The sequence below is a fragment of the Balaenoptera musculus genome, chromosome 18 (genome assembly GCF_009873245.2).
Source record: "Balaenoptera musculus isolate JJ_BM4_2016_0621 chromosome 18, mBalMus1.pri.v3, whole genome shotgun sequence".
NCBI classification, from domain to species: Eukaryota; Metazoa; Chordata; class Mammalia; order Artiodactyla; family Balaenopteridae; genus Balaenoptera; species Balaenoptera musculus.
Genome location: NC_045802.1, coordinates 45,387,860 through 45,410,726, shown reverse-complemented (window position 1 = coordinate 45,410,726; position 22,867 = coordinate 45,387,860). Strand labels below are relative to the sequence as shown.

At 35.6% G+C, this 22,867-nt stretch overlaps 1 protein-coding gene across 1 annotated transcript in view; it reads left to right on the top strand.

The window, feature by feature from the left end:
* The window catches only part of DACH1 (dachshund family transcription factor 1), a 411,546-nt gene that overhangs the window by 361,534 nt on the left and 27,145 nt on the right, over nucleotides 1-22,867 (top strand). The window contains exons 8-10 of the mRNA XM_036832080.1: nucleotides 5,567-5,714; nucleotides 9,055-9,198; nucleotides 9,700-9,768. Coding sequence (XP_036687975.1) covers nucleotides 5,567-5,714; nucleotides 9,055-9,198; nucleotides 9,700-9,768 — 361 coding nt within the window. The remainder of the gene's footprint in view (nucleotides 1-5,566; nucleotides 5,715-9,054; nucleotides 9,199-9,699; nucleotides 9,769-22,867) is intronic.

Sequence of the window (22,867 nt, the reverse complement as noted above, 5' to 3'; positions counted from 1 at the left end):
ATAAAGGATAAAGATATCTTCAGTAAAAGACAGCAATTTCACTTTAGTGAGAGATATGGATTCATTCTAGATTTTGCATTTTAGGATTTTTAAAAATGTATTTTATATGGAATTTTATTTTATTTTTTTCAATATGGGTAGCCTTTCATTATGGCTTCCTTAATCAAACACATCTGTGGAGAACTCCCTGTGAGATTATAGGTGAGGAAAGTAGAATTTTAGTGTCAATTTACTGGATGTGACACCTTCGATCATTGACTACCATTTGAACAAACTGAAAGGAGAATTTTACCTACTTACTTAATCTGAGCTTTCATGCTGTAAAGCATAACTGGGATCTATTTGTACGTGGGACCAGGAACAAATGATTTACACTGTTTATCCTATTTACAAGAATTATTTTAAATGACTTACAAATATTAAAATAAGAATAGGTAAATAAGTAAAAAGTAGAAAGGTAAAATAAGGTAGAAAATATAAAGTTTAGTTAGGGGTGAAGTTAGCACTAAAGATATATGCCATAAGGGGAGATAGGATAGGAGTTTGGGTCAGTATGGTTTGTCTATGTGGTGGTATTAAACAAACAAGGAAGACCTAAAAGGGATGTTAAAACCGCAATGAATGGCAGTCCCAGATTGGTTCACTATGGTCTAATAAATAAACATAATCCAACTGTGGTATTTAAGAAGTATTCGTTACTTCTATATTTAAGGGAAGACAGTGAAAAATAATTTGACCAAAATATTCTGATTATACATATTCCAGTCTTTACATTTCAATGTAATGACCAGTAATGTTATATTTTATACATTTCAAAGAAATTAATCATTTTTCATTTGCATCATCAATACATATTTTTAATTATAACAGAGTCAGATAAGAGAATTAGAAGGAAACTTTTCAAAAAGGTAAACAACAAAATAGGACACTGGCTTCAAAATATGGGTAGACTAGAATCAGATATATTGGTCTTACATTATATCTTTTTATCTTTAATCATAATAATATATTAATCTTCTCCCCTTTGTTCCCATTACCAACTTGTGAAAAGAGATCACATTAAAAAAACAGTAAAATATAGCTAGTATTTTAAACCCAGTTTACTATAATGAAGAGAGTAGCATTAACCTCTTAAAAATCTGGACTCTATATTGTATTTACTAATTGATATTGTATACAACAACAATAATAATAACATAAATAGTAAAAACTAATATTTACTGAGTAATCTTAATGAGTCCTTATACAGGAAAAATACTCCTGTATAAGTCTCCTCTACTCTACTCCAACACTACTTAACTTCTGACACTTCTGATCAAGAAATGTCTGGTAGTTTTTCCCACACCAAGCAATTCTGCAACCCCAGCTGGGTGCCCTACAATTTAACTCAATTCTGGCACTATCTACCTAGAGATAGCATCAGATCTCACAGGTTAAGAGTTCGGTCCCACAAGACTGCACTCCCTGCCCCCATTTCCATTGTCAATTGTAAGTCCAGGTTATAAGCTGTGCTTGTGACCAACCAGCTACAGATTGGAGGTTCCCACCACCCCTGCCACAAGTTCAATTAATTTGTTAGAGCAGCTCACAGAACTTAGGAAGACGTTTTACTTACTAAATACCCAGTTTATTATGAAAGATGAGAAAACCAAGATCAAGAAGGAGCAGGTGACTTGTCTAGTATAACTCAAGAGCAGCTAGATAGAAAAGATGCATAGGGCAAGGTATGTGGGATGAGGCATAGAGCTTCTGTGCCCTCTGCACATGCCACCCAGCCAGTACCTCCACAGGCTGACCAATCCAGAAGCTCTTTGAACCTCACCCATCCTTTAGGGGCTTTCCAAAAGTCAACTTAGTAACAGAAACTCAGGTGTAGTTGCAAGGGGCTTATTATGAATAACAGATGACCCATTTCACCTCTGTGGTTCTTATCACTTAGGAAATTCTACCCATTGTAGGATCTCTAGACACCAATATCCAGTGTAGGATACCTAGAAGTGCTTTTGATGGAGAGTTCATTGTTAATCAACTTCGGAGAACAGTAACCATAGCATTAAACCAAGTATAGCTATATCTTTTGTCACAAGAGCTGCGAAAATGTGTTAGTTGATACTGTGCTATCATATTTCTTTTCTGTCTATAAAATTTCCTGGTTTCAAGGCACACTATTCCTTCTCATCCTGGAAAGAAACAAAAGAAAAAAAAAAGAAAGTTAAATAAGCTGGGGAGTTCTGATCCAGGCTTAGTCAACTTACTAGTTGGGGATCTTGGATAAGTCACCTGTTCCTTCTGGACCTTGGTTTTCTAATATTTAAAAGGTTTTAGTTAGAATAGGTGATGGCTAAAAATCTCCTCCAACTAGGTTATTTACTCTCATTAGAAGCAGCAAATTATTGAGCACAAATCTTGGCACGTGAGTTTCAGTGACATTCATGGAACCTTACATGTCATCTGATTCTGAAATAAATTTGCACAAAATACAAATATGGATTAAGTAAGCTTTTCTTCCTCTAGGATCTAACTAGCAAATTAAGAAATGTTTCTTTCATATCAGTATATCTTAAAGTCCCCTTATACAAACAGATATTTATACTTCCTAGGCTATAGAAATAGTTGAGATATTGCTAGATTAATCAGTGTCCTTAAAAATATATATATGTATATTATATATATAATAGACTCATTCTCTGAAAAATTATGGAAATAATTTAATTTACATGGTAGATCATTTCAGAAAACAAAAATGTTTGTGTATTATGACAACCATTATGCCTGACTTACAGAAAAGAAATTTGAGGTCAAACAACCATTATCTTTAATAACTGCTGTGTCATAGAGTAAGCTTAAAATGCATTTCTTCGCAACTGTCATGGTGCAACTTAAACATCATGAGAACTGAACTCCCCTTGGAAGCAAATTCACGTTTTGAGCCCTGTGTATTTTACTGTCATCATAGAATTTTGCTTGATACTGCACGACCACATGAGACCCAGCATTTAGTGTGACCTTTTGCATATAATCTACCTGGAAAATTTACAGAAGTTACACAAATCTGAAAGTACTATTATCGTTGATGGTTAAAATGGTGTCCCAGAGATTTGTAGATGTTGTGAACACTACTTGCTATTGCTTTTCCGAGCCCCCTGCTGCACTGAAATTTAATCAGTTTTCTGTATTTTTTGCAGCAGAGCTGTCACAGGCAATACCATATTTTTTGCATATGCATCAGTTTGACTCTAGTGCAGATTTTTGTTCACACTGGACTCCTGATGTGCACTGATTTAAAGTCTAAAAATGAAACTTAATTTTATACAGCTTATAAGTACTCCCTAGAGGGTATTGGATCCTAAAAGCTAATATTTTTCAGACATAATCAGCAGGAATAGGTAATATATTACCATTAGCGACATTAGCAGCAACAGTAACAAAAAGAAACAGTAAATATAAATGTTCTTAGCAACTTCATACTTTACAACAAATATTAATATAAAATTACACAAATTCGAGTTGCAGCTTAACATTATTCAACATGTTTATTCATAATGATTGTTTCATATTTAAAAAACGCCAAAATATTGTGTTTTGTCAGCCAAGGACAATAATAGTTTAATAGTAATTTATTTTAAACAGCTACTGATAATACAACCAATCAACACATTAAGTGGTGCCAACATTGGCATCTTGCTAAATAATCTCTAGACATTGCACAGAGAGTACATCTTTCAAAGATAAGTCAACAAGAGCAATCGGAGCAGAAAATTAGAATTTGGTATCTTAGAATTAAAATACAGCAAAACTAAAGTTTTAATTGGGGTGATCTAAAAGGGCACTTGATGTAATGATCTCTTTTATTTGTTACTAATTGTTTGTTTCTGATGAAGAAGAAACATACACAGGAATGTTACTGAATTAAGATGGCAGTTTTCTTAGCAGCTATGTTTTATTGCTAAAAACAAAGAGTAGGGAGGGATGAACTGCCACATAGAAATTCTCCGGTTTGTTTCATATCACAAGAATTAATCCATAAAACTCAGGGTCAGTAACAACAAATATGAAATAATTTATATGTGCTTGAAAAGAGACTAAAAATGGCTTGTGACAATGCTACATCAGTGGGCTGAGATGAAGGTATATTCCTATTGCACTAACAAGTCAAGCTGGAGTTGAAATTCCTGAATCAAACTGCTTGTGGTGTCTCCTGCAAAGGGGTCACATTCTAGAATATATCTACAATTGGCACTAACTTCCATTTCATTTCTAATTTCAATTGAAAAATTCAGCCGCTGATGTTCACAAACCAAAGCAAAATGTCTTCTTCAAAACAGCATTTTGTATTGCTGAGTTGATAAGGATGGAAATTTTAGCTCCAATTTTTGCTAATAAGTTTACTAATAATTTTCTAAAGCATCTTAGAAGAGAACACATGCAGAATGCTTTGTATATGTTTTACATATTCTCATAATCTCATTTTCAAAAACCTCAGAATACTACTAATTTTTTTAAATAGTATACCGTCAAATTACATATATATGACTTTATGTTATATAAATAAATATAGTTTGCTTTTACCGTATGTTCTTGAATTATTATATATACTGTCAAATAGTCCCCTAAAAGTTACCCTCTGTTTATAGCCATTTTGATTGCCTTTTTAAAAATAATGCACTATTAAGCCACTAAGTTTTGGATCCCTTACACATACTATGTAGCTCAAGAAAAATATACCAGTATTATGATTTCTATTCATCAAAATTTTAAAAGCTACTCTATGGTAGGCACTCTCTGGGTTTTGGGGATGTAGTACCCAATGAGAGAAAATGTCCCTGCCTCAGAGAGCTTACATTTCAGTGGAGAAGATGCAACATAAAGCACTAAATGAATAAATATATGACAATATTACATAATAATGCTATGAAGAATTTTAAGGAGGGAATAAGCAGGTGAGTTTGGAGGGCTGTTCCAGATAGGGTGGGAAGAGAAGGCCTTTCTTGAGTGGTGACGGAACAAACGTGCAATGAATGAAGGATGAGCCACGCAAAACTCGGGAGGGAAAGCATTCAGGAGGGGATCAGAAAGAGCCAAGTCCCTGGTGCAGAAACAAATCCGTGCCTTGAGAAACGAAAGGCCACTGGTGTCACATATAATCTCAGTAGGGAGTGGTAGAGAATGAGCCCTGAGACACAGGTGGGTACTGCCAGCATCACGTGGGGTTATATAAACTATGTCAGATAATTACACGTGGAACAGCTCCAGTCTAATGTTCTCTACGGTATTTATTTCTTAGACACGCTTACGTGCTGCCCTCATATAGTTTTAAATCTAGATATTCTAATTAGAAGCAGCTGAACCTGCATGCCAAAAATATTTGTCTTCCTAAAATTGTTTACTTAAATTTAGATTTTTTTTGCTTTAGTTATAGTATTTGTCCTAGTGAGTACAGAGTGACTGCACAACAGGAGTCAAAGAATTTGATAAGTGGGTTGTTCTCTTTTAAAATACTTTAAAGTAATGAATGAAATGTGCTTCATACCAAAATATTACAATTCTGAATACCTTCTTTGTACAGGGGCTCTTGAAAGTTGCCATAGATAATGCCAGAGCTCAAGAAAAACAGGTTCAACTTGAAAAAACAGAACTGAAGATGGATTTTTTAAGGGAAAGAGAATTAAGGGAAACACTTGAGAAGCAGTTGGCGATGGAACAAAAGAATAGAGGTATTTTCAAACTTCCAACTAAGTCTAAAACTTTATGTCAAATATTCAACATAACAATACTATGTTTCGTGATTTACTGTGAGACCGTAACTTTTTTCTTTTTACTTGTAGCTAAATTTTAGAGCAGGATTTGAATCCTGGGTTTACTGTGCTTCTTAATCTCCAAAGTACATTGTTTCTCTTCTGTTCATACCTCGAGGGGTTGAAATATATCAATTATATCATTAATCACATAATTTTTATTGCTTACAGCATTTAACAAATTCATAATTTTAAGATAAGAAGGTGCTCTGATAAGATGACAGCCATGAAGAAAAATTTTATATTCATTCACAATTGCCCTTTGAAAAACTTGAGTTAAAGTCATAAAGCTAAAATAGAAAATACTGATTATTCAAGCGAAGCAGATTTAGTAAGATATTTATCAACTGAAATGGGAGACTGATGAATATCTGAACAAATGACCAAAGTTGAGTGTTTGTATAATTTTCTTTCTGAATGCCTCATTTTCATCCAACAAGGTCAAATACATATCAGAATAGAAACTGATATGAATTTTTATTGGGTAAAAATAATGATATTATCAATCTATGAACTGCTTCTTTTTACACACTTTACAGTGCATGTATAGATAATTTTGAAGGTCATTCATATTTGTGTGTTTATTTTATGTATGAAATCGAAGAGTATTTTCTTTACAACCACTTCCCCTTTGTCTCAGGTCTAAGGTTCTCCTCAGTATTCTAGAAGGGGGAGCTCCTTTTTTCTCATTTAATAAGTACCCATTATAAATACTCCACACTTTCTCCTTTGATATGTTTGACATGGTCATTTAAAAATCATTCTTTCTGTTTTGCTTTCAAAACTGGCCGGACTTCCTAAAATAGTTTGAATGGTTTTTCATTAGTTACTATGAAGCAACAGCTAGTGGGTTCCTGGGATGAGGCTGATTTGGGAAACTGTCACCCCAGGTGTATAGCACTGTTCTAAATAATGTGATTTCACATAGATTTAGATACTAGAGTAATCAAAACAAGATAAACATTGATAGCAGGATATGTTCTAAGTGAACATGGTTCTTTCTGTGGAACCATCTTCCATGAGATAGCCATGTCTTGATTTTGTTCTCACTTGGAGAAGTGTGTTTTTTTTTTTTTTAGAAGACTTAAAAGCAGACCCTTGAGTTCCTAAAGTAACCTTTTGGTTACTTGAGAGACTTTCAGAATTTTGTTGGTTCACAACTGTTGGAGGATTTACATTCTGTTTTTTTTAAACAATGCATTTTATTTATTTTTATATTCATTTTTGGCTGCGTTGGGTCTTGGCTTCTGTGCGAGGGCTTTCTCCAGTTGCGGCGAGCCGGGTCCACTCTTCATCGCGGTGCGCGGGCCTCTTCACTATCGCGGCCTCCCCTGTTGCGGAGCACAGGCTCCAGACGCGCAGGCTCAGTAGTTGTGGCTCACGGGCCCAGTCGCTCCACGGCATGTGGGATCCTCCCAGAACAGGGCTCGAACCCGTGTGCCCTGCATTAGCAGGCAGACTCTCAACCACTGCGCCACCAGGGAAGCCCCCTCATTCTGTTTTATTCCTTTAACCACTAGAGGTATAGGGCAAAATGTTTCACAGATCACATCATGCACCTCCCATTTAATTAATTATGAACAACAAATTAAGAGTAATAACTATCAGTAATTATTTATTATGAGTGTGTCTACTGAAGCAGCATATTACCCTGAAGAGAGAACATGGCAATCCCATTTGCTTCAGTCACACAGGAGGAAGCAGTGAGCGGTCTATGGCAGGGCACTGGATATTGAGCTTTCAGTGCCATGGGAGTACACAATCCAAATAAATAATTCAGAAATTACTGTTTCTTTTCAAAGGGACTTATAAACAATCATCTTTGGAAAGGGAAAGAGTAGGCAAGTAATTTTGTTAAGATAAGCATATGATTTTCACACTATTAAATAAAGGAAATTAGCATTTATTTGAAACCAGTTTTGTTTTTCTTATAAGACTGTACTCAATGTACATTTTGATAAAATACAGTTTCTGTTAATATATAATACCAGCAACAATAAACTAGACAAGTTAATGGTCTGCCATCTTAATAATAATGATTATAAAAACAGGATTTGTGGAAATTAGAGATTGAAAGTAAAACTCTTACATGAACCATTATTACCTTATTTTATATTTTGAGTAAATACTGTGCTAAATAAAAAATGTTCTTTAATCTGTAGTAAGTAATCATATAATAAACTTGGAATGATTACTGCTTGTGACTAACTCTACCAGAAGGATTTTCTAATACTGATTCTGTCACATTCACATCCACAATGTTTATCAACTATCCAAGAGCAAATTATTTCAAAGAAAGGACTTTTATGATTTCCATATGCTGATTGCTTACTTTATATATAGTATAAAAGTTAAAACAATGATCAATTATTGTATGTATGAAAGTACAGTTAACACACATTTTGTAAGGAACATTTGTTATTATTTATTGATTACATGTTATATACAAATATTTAAATTGTCCAGTAGGAGAAAAATTCATCATAGTTAACTTTTTGTATCATAAGCTACTTTTTTATATAAGTAGCAGTGAAGTTTTATACTCATCAGATTCCTGCAGAGTAAAAGTAAAACTTTCTTGAAATATGTTACAGTGCATATATATTTGCTATGAAGAAATTATTAATATCTCTAAGAAAATTGCAATAGCTTCATCCAAAAATATCTGCTTATATGTGTTAACAATAATTAAGATTATTTAGCTCCTCATATACAATAATATTTGTTGCATTTTCTAAAATTTCAAGAAAGAGTTATTAAAAATTTTGCTGGTGCAACATTTTTGTAAAGCATTTATAGGGGAAATGCTCCATTTACTACTCAAAATTGATGCTTCATAAAGAGATCGGAGTCATAAAGTTTTGCACTATTCAGACTACTTTGTGTTAGTCTGATTCCAGGGCAGAGACTAAGCCACAAAATTTACTTAATCAGCCTTCCTTTATAGTGAATATAAATATCTATTAAAATTAGTTTCCCATTAAATCTGCCTCCACATATGACAATGAGTCAATCTTGTAATAGTTCAAGGCTAAATAAAAATTGGCCTCCTTGGACATTTTACTGAGATTTATTTTAGGTAAAAGTGGGTTGCTGTTGTTGCTGTTTTTAAACTTCCTCTGCATAGACAGATGAAGTCCAGCAAGGAAAAAAAAAAAAAAAGAAGAAGAAGAACATTACATAAAACACAGACCATTTGTGGAAATTTGATCATTGCAAAATTTAAAAAAAATAATAATGTACATATACTCTTTTCTAGCCATAGTTCAAAAGAGGCTAAAGAAGGAGAAGAAGGCAAAGAGAAAATTGCAGGAAGCACTTGAATTTGAGACAAAACGGCGTGAGCAAGCCGAACAAACACTAAAACAGGCAGCTTCAGCAGATAGTCTCAGGGTCTTAAATGGTAAGAGGATGCATCTTTATGCATGGCTAACTAACTTTCATTTTGAATACTCAAAAGGCAATTTTAGACATGTGTCTGTGGTTTTGTGTATTTCTATGGCTTGTGATTCATTAAGCTCTGCTTGAAAGCAGGGTGGGAAGAAGAGTCATATGTGTTGGGGGGAAATGTTTTATTTCATAGGTGCTTCCACAGTTTTGTTACTTCAGTATCTGAGACTTGACATTGCTTCTCTATTTAACCAAATCTGTCTGTACTGAAACATTATAAAATATTAATCTGAGAAGTTCCCCACCCCCCATCTCATTTTATGAACAATTTTGCATTATTTATCCATTTAAATCTTCTGATAGTTCTCATGGTTATAGTCTTTGTTCAACCTTTAAAAGATGACAAAGATTTATGTAATTTTAATTCAGCACCAAAGTAACAGGTTGCTTTTTTTTTAAAGGACAATGGGAATCAAATGAAATGTGTGTCACTCTTACCTTTCTGTGCTTTTAGACTCTCTGACCCCAGAGATAGAAGCTGACCGCAGTGGCGGCAGAACAGATGCCGAAAGGACAATACAAGGTAGGAATTTGCAAAAGGCTATAAATCTAGATCTTGCTCTATGAGTTTTTCCTCCGCTTTAGCCTGCTATTCAAGCATGTAGCCTACCATCTGGGCCACATCAAAACAAGTTCAAACAAGGTCAAGTTCATCTTGCTTGTTTATATGAGTGAATTCATTTTGTGCTGATAGACTTTCTTTAAATTAACGGGTCATTTCTGTTTATACAATGCAATTAAAAAAGAATAATTAATTTTAAACAATGTATGATTTAATCTTGAACACAGTAAATGTGTTTTATTGAATGCTTGAAGCCCAATCTAATACACGAAGGGTTTATAAGTTCTATTCTATATCAGTAAATTCATGAGTTAATCAACTAGGTAACTCTTAAAATTTGAAATTGTCTTCTTTTTGTTCTTGTGACATTACATGCAAAATAGGCCAGTTGAAAGCTAACAATAAGATTGTTTGGTCTTATGTGGATTTTCCAAATGTTCTGTGTGCCACTATATACATTTTAATAACAAAAACCTGCTGAGCAAAATCATATATAGAATACTAAAGAGAGTTTTATTAAACACTCAGAAGAGCAAAATATGTATATTGCCGAGACCACACTATTAGGAAAGAACAAAATCTGAAGGTAGCATTTATAGTCTAACATCTATTCTAGACAATAAACTCAATCTAACAACATGAATACTAAACAGTAAAAAGAGCATTAAATGAAGATGATTCTTCAAAGGGAAGCCTTAAATGATTAACTGCTAAAATCCTCCCAATTGCTTTTATTTTGCATTTTAAGCTCAGTCATTTTGGGGATATTGTTTGATATTAATCGTGTTACTTAATCAGTTCCAAAAGTATCATTCTTGGTTTAGTGTAAAGGAAATGTAATGTTGCAAAGTATCATACATGCAATAAATAAAAATCGGAAACTTGAAACATTTCTGGAGAATGTTTTTTGCTTGTTGATTTTAACTGAGACCATGATAATTATTTTTTAAATCCTACGGCTTGAACCATATGTTATTACGAGACACCTTCTTGGATATACAAGATTAATGCACCTGTAGATGTAGAAAAGACTTCATTGTTTTAGAGCATTACGGATTTCCGTAAAATTATATATGTGTGTGCATCTAATATTATTAAAATCAAAAGATTTCTGTTGCATGTCTAAAGAATTGCACGCATATGTAAACAAATTACTAATAACAAAGCCAGTCCTCTTTATCAGGGACAATAGCCTCAATAAGGCCAATGTAAATAATCAGCCCTGGTTTGTGTGTTTGAGCACTACTCAGGCACTAACTTAGCTAATGTCCAAAGTGGTCTAAGGAAGCACATAAGTCTCTAGGTAGATGTGATATATAAATTATCTGATATCCACAGAATTCTCAAGGTGGTCAGAACTCAAGCTAAGTAGAATTATGGACAATATATTCCTTCACACAAATGGGAGGTTTAAGAAAGGATTAGGCAATGATTAAATATTTTTGCATAGTTGACATAATATATAGTTCATGAGTTTGCTATCAGCAATATTTTGCCCATCAATAAGGCCATAATTATTTTTATTTGAATTTGTAAAACTCACATATATTCAAATATATTAATATATTTCAATATAGATAAGATCCTGCTATCTATGTTGAAGTTCTGACGACTCTCAATTTCTATTACGATTTACTTAATACTATAAAGAAATTTTTAATAATAAATTTCCTTCTTTTTGCCATCTGGAATGCTATCAGTTGTATAACATAGAAAACCCACTCAAACAACTTAATAATTAAGGAAATGAAACATTTGAACACAATTATACATAGTTACTTAAAGCAAATATAAAATTTATGGGGTTATTTATTGCTTTGGTTTAATTGTAATATAAAACAGTTTTTCACTTCATTCATTCATTCATTCATTCAGCTTGTCAATTAAAAAGATGGTTTCCTCAAGTCTAATGTGAATGATCAGCAATATTCAACCTTTTGTATACTTACACTTGTATTTAGTGATTTTCTTATACTGTTCATTGAACAGTTTTCTGTAAAACACGTAACTAATGTTAATGATTTTTATTAGATAATATGATTTTTTTCTCAAATGTAATCTAAAAAAGAAAACACTTTAGGTGAATCTGCATTTCTATGTGTTAATTGCTAAAAGTTATTTCACTAACACTTGAACGACCTAAGACTGTTGATATACAAAAGCAGAGATCATCTTTTGCTACTTGAACCCCATTAAATAAGCTCATTTGGGCTTTTGAAACTTTTTTTAAATCTGGAAAGTAAATTCATAAATTTGGAAGCTAACAAAAATAACAAAATTAATGATGAAGAGACGATATCGAAGAAAAAAACACTGTATTTTGTAAAATTCGGAGTCTAAGATCAAGAATGGGAAAGGCAAAGAAGAAAGAACTAGAACTCATTGCTAATTTGTGAAATGGTCTATGTCAGGCATTCTGGGAGCTATGAGCACGTGTTGCTTCACACTTCAAGAATGACACAAACACAGCCTTGTTCCCTTCACTTACTTTTTCTCAGTGTCCTCAAGCCCAGACGTTATGATAGTCTTTGTATTCTTTCTTGCTCCCAATCCAATCATAACTGAAATTATTCTCTATTCCAAAATAAACTCAACTTAATTAGGAAAAAAAAGGGACACTCACATTTCTTTGTACTTGTCATATACTCCTTTATTTTTAACATTTTGGCAATAAATAAATGCCATGCTTGGCCCAAGAGTTAGTCACCTAGCAGTCAGGCACTTAAATACTACTCAGTGACCCCCAAATAAATGTTGCCTCATCTGTGTTTATTTATTTTATTTATTTATTTTTTTAGGGGTAATTTTTTTTAACATTTTTATTGGAGTATAATTGCTTTACAATGGTGTGTTAGTTTCTGCTTTATAACAAAGTGAATCAGTTATTCATATACATATATCCCCATATCACTTACCTCTTGCGTCTGCCTCCCGCCCACCCTGCCTATCCCACCCTTCTAGCTGGTCACAAAGCACCGAGCTGATCTCTCTGTGCTATGCGACTGCTTCCCACTAGCTATCTATTTTACATTTGGTAGTGTATGTATGTCAATATATACACTACCACTCTCTCACTTTGTCCCAGCTTACCCTTCCTCCTCCCCGTGTCCTCAAGTCCATTCTCTAGTAGGTCTGCGTCTTTATTCCCCTTGCCCCTGGGTTCTTCATGACCTGTTTTTTTTTTAGATTCCATATATATGTGTTAGCATATGGTATTTGTTTTTCTCTTTCTCACTTACTTCACTCTGTAAGACAGACTCTAGGTCCATCCACCTCACTACAAATAACTCAATTTCCTTTCTTTTTATGGCTGAGTAATATTCCAATGTCTATATGTGCCACATCTTCTTTATCCATTCATCTGTTGATGGACACTTAGGTTGCTTCCATGTCCTGGCTATTGTAAATAGAGCTGCAATGAACATTGTGGTGGATGACTCTTTTCGAATTATGGTTTTCTCAGGGTATATGCCCAGTAGTGGGATTGCTGGGTCGTATGGTAGTTCTATTTTTAGTTTTTTAAGGAACCGCCATACTGTTCTCCATAGTGACTGTATCAATTTACATTCCCACCAACAGTGTATGAGGGTTCCCTTTTCTCCACACCCTCTCCAGCATTTATTGTTTGTAGATTTTTTGATGATGGCCATTCTGACAGGTGTGAGATGCTATTGCATCGTAGTTTTGATTTGCATTTCTCTAATGATTAATGATGTTGAGCATTCTTTCATGTGTTTGTTGACAAACTGTAAATCTTCTTTGGAGAAATGTCTATTTAGGTCTTCTGCCCATTTTTGGATTGGGTTGTTTGTTTTTTTGATATTGAGCTGCATGAGCTGCTTGTGAATTTTAGAGATAAATCCTTTGTCACTTGCTTCACTTACACATATTTTCTCCCATTCTGAGGGCTGTCTTTTCATCTTGTTTATGGTTTCCTTTGTTGTGCAAAAGCTTTTAAATTTCATTAGATGCCATTTGTTTCTTTTTGGTTTTATTTCCATTTCTCTAGGAGGTGGGTCAAAAAGGATCTTGCTGTGATTTATGTCATAGAGTGTCCTGCCTGTGTTTTCCTCTAAGAGTTTTATAGTGTCTGGCCTTACATTTAGGTCTTTAATCCATTTTGAGTTTATTTTTGTGTACGGTGTTAGGGAGTGTTCTAATTTCATTCTTTTACATATAGCTGTCCATTTTTCCCAGCACCACTTATTGAAGAGGTTGTCTTTTCTCCATTGTATATTCTTGCCTCCTTTGTCAAAAATAAGATGACCATAGGTGCGTGGGTTTATCTCTGGGCTTTTATCCTGTTCCATTAATCTATATTTCTGTTTTTGTACCAGTACCATACTGTCTTGATTACTGTAGCTTTGTAGTATAGTCTGAAGTCTGGGAGCCTGATTCCTCCAGCTCCGTTTTTCGTTCTCAAGATTGCTTTGGCTATTCGGGGTCTTTTGTGTTTCCATACAAATTGTGAAATTTTTTGTTCTAGTTCTGTGAAAAATGCCAGTGGTAGTTTCATAGGGATTGCATTGAATCTGTAGATTCTTTGGGTAGCATAGTCATTTTCACAATGTTGATTCTTCCAATCCAAGAACATGGTATATCTCTCCATCTATTTATATCATCTTTAATTTCTTTCATCAGTGTCTTATAATTTTCTGCATACAGGTCTTTTGTCTCCTTAGGTAGGTTTATTCCTAGATATTTTATTCTTTTTGCTGCAATGTTAAATGGGAGTGTTTTCTTAATTTCACTTTCAGATGTTTCATCATTAGTGTTTAGGAATGCAAGAGATTTCTGTGCATTAATTTTGTATCCTGATACTTTACCAAATTCATTGATTAGCTCTAGCAGTTTTCTGGTAGCACCTTTAGGATTCTCTATGTATAGTATCATCATGTCATCTGCAAACAGTGACAGCTTTGCTTCTTCTATTCCGATTTGGATACCTTTTATTTCTTTTTCTTCTCTGATTGCTATGGCTAAAGCTTCCAAAACTATGTGGAATAATAGTGGTGAGAGTGGGCCACCTTGTCTTGTTCCTGATCTTAGTGGAAATGTTTTCAGTTTTTCAACATTGAGGATGATGTTGGCTGTGGGTTTGTCATATATGGCCTTTATTATGTTGAGGAAAGTTCCCTCTTTGCCTACTTTCTTGAGGGTTTTTATCATAAATGGGTGTTGAATTTTGTCAAAAGCTTTCTCTGCATCTATTGACATGATCATCTGATTTTTCTCCTTCAATTTGTTAATATGGTGTATCACATTGATTGATTTGTGTATACTAAAGAATCCTTGCATTCCTGGGATAAACTCCACTTGATCATGGTGTATGATCCTTTTAATGTGCTGTTGGATTCTGTTTGCTAGTATTTTGTTGAGAATTTTTGCATCTATGTTCATCAGTGATACTGGTCTGTAGTTTTCTTTTTTTGTGACATCATTGTCTAGTTTTGGTATCAGGGTGATGGTGCCCTCGTAGAATGAGTTTGGGAGTGTTCCTCCCTCTGCTATATTTTGGAAGAGTTTGAGAAGGATAGATATTAGCTCTTCTCTAAATGTTTGATAGAATTCACCTGTGAAACCATCTGGTCCTGGACTTTTGTTTGTTGGAAGATTTTTAATCACAGTTTCAATTTCAGTGCTTGTGATTGGTCTGTTTATATTTTCTATTTCTTCCTGGTTCAGTCTCGGAAGGTTGTGCTTTTCTAAGAATGTGTCCATTTCTTCCAGGTTGTCCATTTTATTGGCATAGAGTTGCTTGTAGTAATCTCTCATGGTCCTTTGTATTTCTGCAGTGTCAGTTGTTACTTCTCCTTTTTCGTTTCTAATTTTATTGATTCGAGTCTCCTCCCATTTTTTCTTGATGAGTCTGGCTAATGCTTTATCAATTTTGTTTATCTTCTCAAAGAACCAGCTTTTAGTTTTCTTTATCTTTGCTATTGTTTCCTTCATTTCTTTTTCATTTATTTCTGATCTGATCTTTATGATTACTTTCCTTCTGCTAACTTTGGGGTTTTTTTGTTCTTCTTTCTCTAATTGCTTTAGGTATAAGGTTAGGTCGTTTATTTGAGATGTTTCTTGTTTCTTAAGGTAGGATTGTATTGCTGTAAACTTCCCTCTTAGAACTGCTTTTGCTGCATCCCAGAAGTTTTGAGTCATTGTGTTTTCATTGTCATTTGTTTCTAAGTATTTTTTGATTTCCTCTTTGTTTTCTTCAGTGATCTCTTGGTTATTTAGTAGTGTATTGTGTAGCCTCCATGTGTTTGTAGTTTTTACAGATCTTTTCCTGTTATTGATATCTAGTCTCATAGCGTTGTGGTCGGAAAAGATACTTGATACGATTTCAATTTTCTTAAATTTACCAAGGCTTGATTTGTGACCCAAGATATGATCTATCCTGGAGAATATTCCATGAGCCCTTGAGAAGAATGTGTATTCTGTTGTTTTGGGGTGGAGTGTCCTATAAATACCATTTATGTCCATCTTGTTTAATGTATCATTTAAAGCTTGTGTTTCCTTATTTATTTACATTTTGCATGATCTTTCCATTGATGAAAGTGGGGTGTTAAAGTCCCCTACTATGATTGTGTTACTGTCGATTTCCCCTTTTATGGTTGTTAGCATTTGCCTTATGTATTGAGGTGTTCCTATGTTGGGTGCATAAATATTTACAATTGTTATATCTTCTTCTTGGATTGATCCCTTGATCATTATGTAGTGTCCTTCTTTGTCTCTTGTAATAGTCTTTGTTTTAAAGTGTATTTTGTCTGATATGAGAATTGCTACTCCAGCTTTCTTTTGATTTCCATTTACATGGAATATCTTTTTCCACCCCCTCACTTTCAGTCTGTATGTATCCCTAGGTGTGAAGTGGGTCTCTTGTAGACAGCATATATACGGGTCTTGTTTTTGTATCCATTCAGCCAGTCTATTTCTTTTGGTTGGAGCATTTAATCCATCTACATTTAAGGTAATTATCGATATGTATGTTCCTATTACCATTTTCTTAATTGTTTTGGGTTTGTTATTGTAGATCTTTTCCTTCTCTTGTGTTTCCTACCTAGAGAAGTTCCTTTAGCATTTGTTGTAAAGCTGGTTTGGTGGTGCTGAATTCTCTTAGCTTTTGCTTGTCTGTAAAGTTTTTAATTTCTCTGTCAAATCTGAATGAGATCCTTCCTGGGTAGAGTAATCTTGGTTGTAGGTTTTTCCCTTTCATCACTTTAAATCTGTCCTGCCACTCCCTTCTGGCTTGCAGAGTTTCTGCTGTAAGATCAGCTGTTAACCTTATGGGGATTCCCTTGTATGTTATTTGTTGTTTTTCCCTTGCTGCTTTTAAGATTTTTTCTTTGTAGTTAATTTTTGATAGTTTGGTTAATGTGTCTTGACATGTTTCTCCTTGGATTTATCCTATATGGGACTCTCTGTGCTTCCTGGACTTGATTATCTATTTCCTTTCCCATATTAGGGAAGTTTTCAACTATAATCTCTTCAAATATTTTCTCAGTCCCTTTCTTTTTCTCTTCTTCTAGGACCCCTATAATTCAAATGTTGGTGCATTTAATATTGTCCCAGAGGTCTCTGAGAGTGTCCTCAATTCTTTTTATTCTTTTTTCTTTATTATGCTCTGCAGTAGCTATTTCCACTACTTTATCTTCCAGCTCACTTATCCATTCTTCTGCCTCAGTTATTCTGCTATTGATCTCTTCTAGAGAATTTTTAATTTCATTTATTGTGTTGTTCATCACTGTTTGTTTGCTCTTTAGTTCTTCTAGGTCCTTGTTAAACGTGTCTTGTATTTTCTCCATTCTATTTCCATGATGTTGGATCATCTTTACTATCATTATTCTGAATTCTTTTTCAGGTAGACTGCCTATTTCCTCTTCATTTGTTAGGTCTGGTGGGTTTTTACCTTACGCCTTCATCTGCTGTGTTTTTCTTTGTCTTCTCATTTTGCTTAACTTACTGTGTTTGGGGTCTCCTTTTCGCAGACTGCAGGTTCGTAGTTCGTGTTGCTTTTGGTGTCTGCCCCTAGGGGGTAAGGTTGGTTCAGTGGGTTGTGTAGGCTTCCTGGTGGAGGGGACTAGTGCCTGTGTTCTGGTGGATGAGGCTGGATCTTGTCTTTCTGGTGGGCAGGCCCACGTCTGGTGGTGTGTTTTGGGGTGTCTGTAACCTTATTAGGATTTTAGGCAGCCTCTCTGCTAATGGGTGGGGTTGTGTCCCTGTCTTGCTAGTTGTTTGGCATAGGGTGTCCAGCACTGTAGCTTGCTGTTCGTTGAGTGGAGCTGGGTATTGGCATTGAGATGGAGATCTCTGGGAGATTTTCACCATTTGATATTATGTGGAGCTGGGAGGTCTCTGGTGGACGAGTGTCCTGAACTAGGCTCTCCCGCCTCAGTGGCACAGCCTTGACACCTGGCTGGAGCACCAAGAGCCTGTCCTCCACACAGCTCAGAATAAAAGGGAGAAAAAAAGAAAGAAAGAAGGAAAAGATAAAATAAAATAAAATAAATTATAAAAGTTATTAAGATAAAAAACAAAAAATAATTATTAAAAAAATTTTTTTAAGTAATTAAAAAAAAAGAAAGAAGAGAACAACCAAACCCAAAAACAAATCCACCAATGATAACAAGCACTGAAAACTATACTAAAACAAAAACAAAACAAAAACAAAAAAAACCCCGACAGACAGTACCCTAGGACAAATGCCAAAAACAAAACTATACAGACAAAATCACACACAGAAGCATACGCATACACACTCACAGAAAGAGAAAACGGGAAAAATATATATATATCGTTGCTCCCAAAGTCCATCTCCTCAATTTGGGATGATTCATTGTCTCTTCAGGTATTCCACAGATGCAGGGAACATCAAGTTGATTGTGAAGCTTTAATCCGCTGCTTCTGAGGCTGCTGGGAGAGATTTCCCTTTCTCTTCTTTGTTCGCACAGCTCCCGGGGTTCAGCTTTGGATTTGGACCCGCCTCTGCGTGTAGGTCACCTGAGGGCGTCTGTTCTTTGCTCAAACAGGATGGGGTTAAAGGAGCAGCTGCTTCGGGGGCTCTGGCTCACTCAGGCCGGGGGGAGGGAGGGGTAAGGATGCGGGGCGAGCCTGCAGCGGCAGAGGCCGGCGTGACATTGCACCCGCCTGAGGTGCACCGTGCGTTCTTCCGGGGAAGTTGTCCCTGGATCACGGGACCCTGGCAGTGGCGGGCTGCACAGGCTCCCGGGAGGAGCGGTGTGGAGAGTGACCTGTGCTTGCACACAGGCTTCTTCGTGGTGGCAGCAGCAGCCTTAGCGTCTCATGCCCGTCTCTGTGGTCCGCGCTGATAGCCGTGGCTTGTGTCCGTCTCTGGAGCTCATTTAGGCTGTGCTCTTAATCCCCTCTCCTCGTGTACCAGGAAACAAAGAGGCAAGAAAAAGTCTCTTGCCTCTTCGGCAGCTCCAGACCTTTTCCCGGACTCCCTCCCGGCTAGCTGTGGTGCGCTAACACCTTCAGGCTGTGTTCACGCCGCCAACCCCAGTCCTCTCCCTGGGATCCGACCTCTGAAGCCCGAGCCTCAGCTCTCAGGCCCCGCTTGTCCCGGTTGGTGAGCAGACAAGCCTCTCGGGCTGGTGAGTGCCGGTCGGCACTGATCCTCTGTGCAGGAATCTCTCCGCTTTGCCCTCCGCACCCCTGTGGCTGCGCTCTCCTCCGCGGCTCCAAAGCTTCCCCCCTCCACCAACTGCAGTCTCCGCCCATGAAGGGGCTTCCTATTGTGTGGAAACCTTTCCTCCTTCACAGCTCCCTCCCACTGGTGCAGGTCCTGTCCCTATTCTTTTGTCTCTGTTTTTTGTTTTGCCCTACCCAGGTACGTGGGGAGTTTCTTGCCTTTGGGAATGCCTGAGGTCTTCTGCCAGCGTTCAGTAGGTGTTCTGTAGGAGTTGTTCCACATGTAGATGTATTTTTGATGTATTTGTGGGGAGGAAGGTGATCTCCACGTCTTACTCTTCCGTCATCTTCCTCATCAGTATTTAGTAGCATCATTTCTGTAAAACTGTAGAGGTGAGGAAGAGGAAAACAGAAAACAGTTTAGGAAATGTTTCTGAGAAAAGAGGCCCTACGTAATTGACTTACTTACCTTGATAAGTAAGGTAAATCAGCTCATACAACACAGGAATAAAGTTTTCATTGCTGATATTTCTAGTAACTAACTCAAAATTCATGAATGTGGTGATTTTATGAATTTAAAATTTTTAAAAATTTAAAAACAACTTGTTTCAGGAGCTGGATTTTATGGTAATTAACTCTGTCATGCCTGAGTCTTACAGAGGTATATGTCATGATTTGTTATGAAGTTTAAAAATTTATCTTACTTTAAAGCTTTTTATAAGATATTTTGAATATATATATACAGTAGACAGAATTCATATAAATACTTATTTAACTATTATTTGGACTAGTTAATAAATATCCTCCAAAACCTGAGCCGCCACACATATAAATGCACATCCACAAAAATGTATGCAGCCAAATCTATAACATTATGCGTTTTTTCAACTAAATCCTCATCTCTTCTTCTAGAATTTTTTTCTCACTCCATAGGCAATAGCATTCACTTAAATGATTCATTTAACATATATTTTAACAATTTAAAAAATATCTCTCCAGCCAATCCAGACATCTCTTAAGAGTTCCAAATAATATCACATTTGTATTTGGCTGTCTCACAGGGACCTCAAAATCCAGGGAACAAAACCTAAAGGATTCTTCACTCCTCCCTCCTGCAAACCTGTTTTCCTCCATGTTCCTTCTATATGGTTCCCACATCTGTCCAATCCAATATCCTCCTTAAATACAGTGAGGGAAGTGAAGCTTGACATTTCCCTCCCTTGCCTTCTACACACAATCGCAACTTTTGCCCTTCACTCTCTGTTCTTCTGTCATACTGGAATTTTTTTTTTTTTCCATAAAGCCTCTCATCTTTCTCCACCTACCAACTACATTTCCCCCTCTTTCCTGCCTTTACTTACCCATCCTTTAAGTCTCATCTTAGAAGTCACAACCTCCAGGAATGCTTTCTAGACTCCATACCTACCCCTGAAGCTTCTCCCTGCTCCATGGGTCTAGTTCCTCCACTTAGAGGTTCTTATCATACCTTTCTCTTCTCCACAATAACAGCTGTTTGTCAGTAGTTCCTTTTTTAATGTCTCTTCCTCCTTTCTCTTGATGGTAGCCAGGCAGGGAGTGAACCAGGCCTGTTCTGTTCACCACTGTGCTCCTTGTGTCTATATGCTTGACACTTACATACTAATATGTCAAATGTTTGTGTCACATTTATGGTGCCCAAATGTTTGACACATTGTGATGCTTGCTATATATTCCCCGAAGGAATTAGGACCTTTGTTAGATCTTGAGGACAGATGTTAAGGATCCCTATTGTCCTGACATTTTTCAGACATTGGTTGGAGATACTGATGGGAGGAAACAAAGGATAATATGATTCCTCCTAGGAAAGTCAGAATTACAAATTCTGGCAGAATTTTTATATCTAAGAGCTGAATTAACAGAATGTGTTTTTTCTTCCTGTGTGCATTTCTAATGTTACTTTCTTCTTACACATTTGACCCAAGATTTGGATTCTGTGGATATTCACTTACATCCATTTAAAATTTATATTTAACTTAATATACCATAATTACATTTCTTAAATAACACTTTCTTCTTTGGTTTAATAAACATTAACCTCATGCTTCTTTTCTGATTTGTTTCCTATAATTTCAAATGGTTTAATCTCTGTATATTCTCTAGGTGTTCAATATATAGATATGAACTATAACATGGGAGAATCTTGAATTAGTACTGTTTTATCTATGTCTTTTATAAATTTTCAAAAAGTCAAAAAGTTCACTTGCAAAATAACAGCTTTCTGCTTTTTCCTTCTAAGTAAAAACCCATCCTCTTAAACCAAAAAGTAATTGTTGAAATCAGTGGGAATATGGACCACAGTTCCTCTGACGTCTTAGGATATCTGCAAGTTATGCTTGCAAAATCTTGACTCCACTTGAAAGTACATCTCTTTTATTTACATCCAATGTCCATAATCAAAACTGTTTGGCTTTTTATTCTATTTTTGACTGATCTCAGATCATAGAAAACCAGATGTTCTTCCAATCAAAGGACATAAAAGACTTGCCTTCAAATTAACAATCTTTTTGTTCCAATTTAAACATATCTTCTTTCTGTTTCCTAGATATTTGAAGATACATGCTAAATTTGAAAATTATTCATTTATTCAACAAATGTTTGTTGAACACTGATGAAATGCCAAGCACACTTATATGATGTTACTGCCTTAGCACTGGGAAGGGGCTTTAAAGATAAATTAAATCTCTTCATTTTGCCAGAGGAAACTGAGGTTTAGTAAGGGTACATGACTTGATAAAGGTTACACCATGAGTTAATTGGAGATGGGAATACAACATGTCCAACTGCTTTTCACATCCCCTATTTTCTTCCCGATTGTTTTTAGATTAGGATTGTTAAAATATTGTTCTTTTAAACTATGTTATTATTATTATTTTTTGTTTAGTAACTTATAGATCCAAAACATTATAATGCAGGTCAAGTTTATGAGTGAAGTTTGTATCTTTTATCAAGCTATTTCTATTGAGTCAAATGTTCCAGCACACATTGAGTGTCCTAGTAATACATATTCTTTTATTTAGACTTAGTGATATTACACAGTAAGTGGAGTATTTGCTTATTAAAATAGTAAGGTGGATTAGGAGCTCATATTTATTGAGCTTTTCCTGTATATTCTAATTTAAATGTAAGATAACGAACATGCAGAATGGCTAATTAACATTCTCACATTTGCACTGTGAGTTAGTGGGGTTGCTAACATTTAAATTCAGACTTATGACCCCAGAGTCTTTGTTCTTTCCTCCATGCTTTGCTGTCTGGATTTACGTGTCTCTCTTCTAGGATAGCTACTTGAAGCCCCGTAAGTCATTGTGGATAGTTAGAACATTGCCTGTTAATGACTTCAAAAATTCAAACAGTCTACTGATAGCAGCTA